This window comes from Carex rostrata, chromosome 14 (genome assembly GCF_964058835.1).
Source record: "Carex rostrata chromosome 14, lpCarRost1.2, whole genome shotgun sequence".
NCBI classification, from domain to species: Eukaryota; Viridiplantae; Streptophyta; class Magnoliopsida; order Poales; family Cyperaceae; genus Carex; species Carex rostrata.
In genome coordinates, this window is record NC_135931.1 from 1,252,723 (window position 1) to 1,258,664 (window position 5,942).

At 53.4% G+C, this 5,942-nt stretch overlaps 1 protein-coding gene across 1 annotated transcript; it reads right to left on the reverse strand.

Annotated features, from left to right (window-relative positions):
- Window positions 1–2,903: 2,903 nt before the first annotated feature.
- On the reverse strand, window positions 2,904–3,845 carry LOC144565523 (uncharacterized). The gene has a single exon (XM_078315316.1). It carries the CDS (start codon window positions 3,843–3,845, stop codon window positions 2,904–2,906), a length of 942 nt encoding a protein of 313 aa, XP_078171442.1.
- Window positions 3,846–5,942: the final 2,097 nt, after the last annotated feature.

Genomic DNA, 5,942 nt, shown 5'->3' on the forward strand with positions numbered 1-5,942 from the left:
GCCAGTCAGTCATCTGTCGCTCCATACGCTGAATACTCAGGGCCTGCTGAGCGACATCGGCCCGAATATCGAAAATAGCGTCCCCCTGAGCGGCCTGCGTCTCCTGAATGGCGAGCTGAGACTCGAGCAAGCCGGACTGAGTCTCCTGGATGGCCCGCTGCGAGGCCTGAATGGAGATCTGGGTGGCCTGCATGGAGGAGATGAGGGCGTACATCTCGCGCATGGTAGGCTCATGAGAGGGACCAGCTGAGGAAATGGATGGGCCAGCCTGATATGTGGAAGTGGATGGGCCAGGCTGGAAAGTGGAAGGTCCAGCACCGAAGGTGGAAGGTCCAGCACCGAAGGTGGAAGGTCCAGTACCAAATGAGGAAAGGCCTGCAGCAGGAGAAGGGAAAGGTCCCTGCGGAGAGAAGAGAGGGACCTGACCAGGAGAGGGAGGCATCTGGAGTGGAGAGTGAGGAGTCATATGCTCATCCTGATCCTGAACGGGAATGTCGAGCATCTCCACATCGTCCGTGGGTGGTGGTGGTGGTGGTGGTGGAGGTGGTGCGGGGCCCTGCTGGATACGAGGGGGACGGGTGAACAGCCAGGTGCTCCGGTCGTCAAAGGAGAGAGTGACCGGGAAGGGCATGACATAGCTGGCCTGGTCGCCGAGGCGCCATGCCCAAACACCTCGTCCATCACGTGCTGCGGCTGGTTGGATGAACTTGTAATTGTGCAGGGCCGTCAGAGTGAAATGGCGGGGGCCCTTGCACTCCTCATCTCCGATGATCTGGACACCCAGTCGCTCAGCAATGAGCGTGACGTAGGCGGAGATAGAGACAATGCCACCAACCTTGGTGGCGCGCTGGAGACCGAGCCAGTGGTGGATCATCGCGAGCATCAAATCGGGCCGCTCGAGTGCGTCGTCAGGGCGCAGCATATGATCCAGCAACTGCAGATCCTCGACATTAGCACGGGTCATCGTCTCGCCACGTGCAAAGAAGGTGCCGCCGAGGATCCGCAGTATACAACGGAGGACGGGATGTGGGACATTCAGCTGCTTGAACTCCGGGTTGAATGCAGAGCCCGCTTTCTTGCCAGAGATCAACTCCCAGAAGTGGTTGCGATCCAGATCGTCAGCGAATGAGAGGGAGTCCGTCGTCGGGTTTGGTGCGAAACCAAACCACTCGCGCAACTGGGAGAGCCAAACACGGTGAACCCCCTGACGAAGGCGGAACTTGATATAAGGAATATCCTTCTTGTTATATCGAAGCTCCAGAGAGGAGAGGAACTCAAGGGTGAGACCCGAGTATCCTCTCTGGGCGATGCTCCAGAAGAAAGGGGATATCCCAATCCGACCAGTGAGACGTAGGAACTCCTGGTCAAGTCCCAGAGTCTGGAGGGCCGAGAAGTCTACGATCCGAGTGTTGGCGAATTTTCTCTGATGGAGGGTCTGGTGGAACTGCGCTGCGCGCTGGGTGGAGTCAGAGAGACCCTCATCAGTGCCGTAGGAGTCGGAGGCGTGGTCACTGGAGGGTGTACCAGAAGGCTGGTAGGATGGGCTCTCGTGCCCACCTCCAGAACCAGCCTGAGAGGCACTCTTAGATGAGGACTCTCCTCCATCGCTAGACTGAGATGCGCTCCTGGAGTTACTCCGGCCGGATTGACGAGATGCTGTAGGACCAGAAGCGGAGGGGACGGAGGACTCAGAGTCAGACCCGGAAGGCGTAGGGGTGTGCGAGAGTTGCCGACGCATCTCACGAAGACGCTCTTGACGTTGCTGTTGAGCGTACTTGCGTTGGCGTTCTGTGTTCGGGTCGGACATGTACGTCTCACACAAGACCTAAGCAGATGGAGGCCTGACTGGACTGGTACGGATAGGGTGTACAAGTCTGGTACGGGTAGGCCGCACCAACTGGGACGGTCAGGCCGTACCAACTAGTATGGGTAGGCCGTACAGGCCTTGGTACAGGCCGTACCGGACTTAGGACCTGTGCTGGTAAAGGCAGAATATGGTACAGGCCGCACAAGACTCTGGTACAGGCCGTACAAACAGGTACCAATACCAAACTGGTAATATCACGGCTCAGAAAACTCAAACCAGGTACAAAACACAAAAATTGGTCATTAACATGGAACTGATAGGTACTGGTACAAGTTCTGGTGTCTCTGCTGGTACTGGTACGGGTCGTACAACCTGGTGCGGGTAGGCCGTACCAGGGTTAGGGTTGGCAGAAAAATGGCAGAACCGTTTATGGAAAGGAAGAGGGAAGTGAAAATGAGAAGAAAAAATGACAAAAATGGAAAAAAGAGATGGAGGGAAGACGACTTACCCGAAGAGAAGAAGCGGTGCGGCCACTAACTCGGTACGGTCAGGTTGTGGTGCGGGGCCGTACGAATGAACAGGGGCGGCAGAGGAGAAGGAGAGAAGGCGGGTAGCGCGGCCGAAGGGAAGGAAAGATGGGGAGGGCACGGAAGGGAGGAAGAAGGATCGGCAGAAAGAGAGAGAGAAGGGAAAAAGTACGGCTGAGGGAGAGGGAGAAGAGAAAGGTGCGGGGGAGGGTTTAAGAAGAGAGGTGCGGCATTGAATGCACTTCTGCGCCGCCCAGACCTAGGTACGGCCTGGCCGTACCAAACTGGTACGGTCCGTACCTACCTTTCTGGAGCCGTGCCAACCCTAGATACGGCCTAGCTGTGCCAATATGGTGCGGCCTTGCCGTGCCAAGTTGGTGCGGCCTAGCCGTACCAGGGAAGGTTGCTGTTCTTTAGCCCTCTAAGACTCCTCAAACTCGCTCGTGATCCAGAAAAGAAACATGAATGCATGTCTAACTGTTCCTAAGATGCAGAAAAAGCAAAAAAATGGGCTTGGGCTGCCTCCCAAGGAGCGCTTGTTTTAGGTCTTAAGCTCGACCATCTCTCTGTTATGCTTCAATTGGGGCGGGATCAGAGAGATCCAAGTTGACGGGCATATCTCGGGGATGATCAGCAATGTAATGCTTGAGACGCTGACCATTGACTTTGAAAGTCTGCCCCTCCTTGTTCTCAAGTTCCACTGCGCCAAACGGGAACACTGTTCTTACCCGAAATGGACCAAACCATCTGGACTTCAGCTTTCCTGGAAAGACCCTCAGTCGAGAATTAAACAGAAGGACAAGGTTTCCCTCACTGAACTCACGAGGCACGATGCGCTTGTCGTGAATCCGTTTGGTCTTTTCCTTGTAAATTCTCGCGTTTTCGTAGGCATTCAGGCGCATCTCCTCCAACTCGTGCAAGTCAAGGATGCGTTTCTCTCCAGCTGGAAGCAAGTCCATGTTGATGGCCCGCGTGGCCCAGTATGCTTTGTGCTCGATTTCCACGGGCAAGTGGCAGGACTTTCCGTACACCAGTTTGAAAGGGCTCATCCCAATTGGCGTTTTAAAGGCTGTACGGTAGGCCCACAGTGCGTCACTCAGCTTAAGCGACCAATCCTTCCTCGTTTTTGCAACTGTCTTTTCCAAGATAGACTTGATCTCCCTGTTGGAAATCTCAGCTTGACCGTTGGCTTGAGGATGGTAGGAAGTGGTCACCTTGTGAGTTACTCCGTGACGACTGAGAAGATTGTCGAACTGGCGGTTGATGAAGTGTTTGCCACCATCACTGATGACGGCTCTCGGGACTCCAAAGCGAGGAAAGATGATGTCAGTGAACAGTCTTTTCACTGCATTGGAGTCCGCATTCTTGCATGCCACTGCCTCCACCCACTTGGAGACGTAGTCAACTGCCACCAGGATGTATTCGTTCCCACAAGAGGGTGGAAACGGTCCCATGAAGTCAATGCCCCAGACATCGAAGATGTCTACCTCAAGAATAGAGTGGAGAGGCATCTCATTCCTCTTGGTGATGTTCCCGGTGCGCTAACATTTGTCACAAGCTGCAACGAAGGACCTAGCGTCTCTGAAAAGGGTAGGCCAGAAGAAGCCGGATTGTAGGACCTTTGAAGCAGTCTTGGAGAATGAAGCGTGTCCCCCGTATGATGAGGAATGGCAGTGCTCGAGAATGGAGCGCGTCTCGTCGTATGGCACACAACGTCTGTAGATGCCATCAACGCCAGTTTTGAATAGGAAGGGGTCATCCCAGAAGTAAAACTTGGCATCCGATCGAAGCTTCTTCTTCTGCTGGTAGGACATGGTAGGAGGGAGTACTCCTGAAGCTAGATAGTTCGCAATGTCCGCATACCAGGGCACAGATTTGGTGTTTACTTGGTCCGCGGCGTGGAATGTCCGATCTTGCACAGCATGGGTCGTGTGCATCGATGTACCGACCGAGTTTTTCTCCTCCATGGCAGAGATCGAATGGAATTGATCATCAGGGAATGAGTCATTGATTGGCAGGTTAGCAGAGTCCTCATCTTTCCAGCGAAGCCGGGATAGATGGTCAGCCACAGTGTTGTCGACTCCCTTTTTGTCCCTGATTTCAATATCAGACTCTTGCAGGAGGAGGATCCACCTGATCAGGCGAGGTTTGGCATCCTGCTTGCTCACCAGATACCTGAGCGCGGCATGGTCTGTGTAGATCACTATCTTGGAACCAACCAAGTAGGATCTGAACTTGTCGAGAGCGAACACAACAGCCAGAAGTTCTTTCTCGGTCGTCGTGTAGTTCATCTGGGCAGGATCTAGCACCTTGCTAGCATAGTAGATAGCACATGGCTTGTTCTCCTTTCTCTGCCCGAGAACTGCTCCCACAGCATAATCGCTCGCGTCACACATCAGCTCGAATGGCAAGGACCAGTCTGGTGGCTGCAAGATGGGTGCTGAGACAAGGGCTCCTTTCAATCGATGAAACGAGTCGACACAATCCTCTGAGAAGACAAAATCAGAGTCCTTGATGAGCAAATTGGTCAACGGTTTTGCGATCTTTGAGAAGTCCTTGATGAATCGGCGGTAGAAGCCAGCGTGTCCCAGAAAGCTTCGGACTGCTTTGACATTTGTTGGGATCTCCAGCTTCTCGATCACCTCCACCTTGGCTTTATCAACCTCAATTCCTTTGGATGTCACCACATGTCCAAGGACAACTCCTTCTTGGACCATGAAGTGACATTTCTCCCAGTTTAGGATCAGGTTGACCTCTTCACACTTCTCCAGGATTTTGCAGAGGTTGGTTAGACATGAGTCAAAGCTGGCTCCATAGACAGAGAAGTCGTCCATGAAGACCTCAACCTCATTCTCGATGAAATCCGAGAAGATAGCCATCATGGCTCTCTGGAAGGTGGCAGGTGCATTGCACAGACCGAATGGCATCCTACGGTACGCGAACGTACCGTAGGGGCATGTGAAAGTGGTCTTGTCTTGGTCGTTCGGGTGAATGGCGATCTGGAAAAATCCTGAGTACCCGTCAAGATAGCAAAAATGAGAATGATTGGCCAGCCTCTCAAGAAGTTGGTCGACAAATGGCAGTGGGAAATGATCTTTGCGCGTGGCAGCATTGAGCTTCCTGTAGTCGATACACATGCGGTACCCAGATACCACACGAGTCTGGACCAGCTCGTTCTTCTCATTTCTCACCACTGTTGTGCCACCCTTCTTGGGCACCACATGGATGGGACTCACCCACTTGCTATCAGAGATGGGGTAGATGATGCCTGCATCTAGGAGCTTGAGGATCTTCTTTTTCACCACCTCCTTTAGATTGGGGTTGAGTCGCCGCTGGTGCTCCACAGACGGCTTGTGATCATCCTCGAGCAGGATCCGGTGTGAGCAGATTGCTGGGTTGATCCCTTTCAAGTCCTTGATTGAGTACCCGATGGCGCCCTTGTGAAGCTTCAGCTTCTTCAGAAGTCTGGCAGTTTGATCGGGGTTTAAACTCGCGTTGACAATCACAGGACAAGCTTTATCTGGGTCGAGGAACTCGTATCTGAGATTAGCTGGGAGAGGTTTGAGTTCGGGTGTTGGGCGCTTAGGCTGATCGTTGACACAAGCCGT

Coding starts and splice junctions, on each gene's coding strand:
- LOC144565523 (XM_078315316.1), bottom strand. CDS start 3,845: ATGCCTCTCCACTCTATTCTTGAGGTAGACATCTTCGATGTCTGGGGC.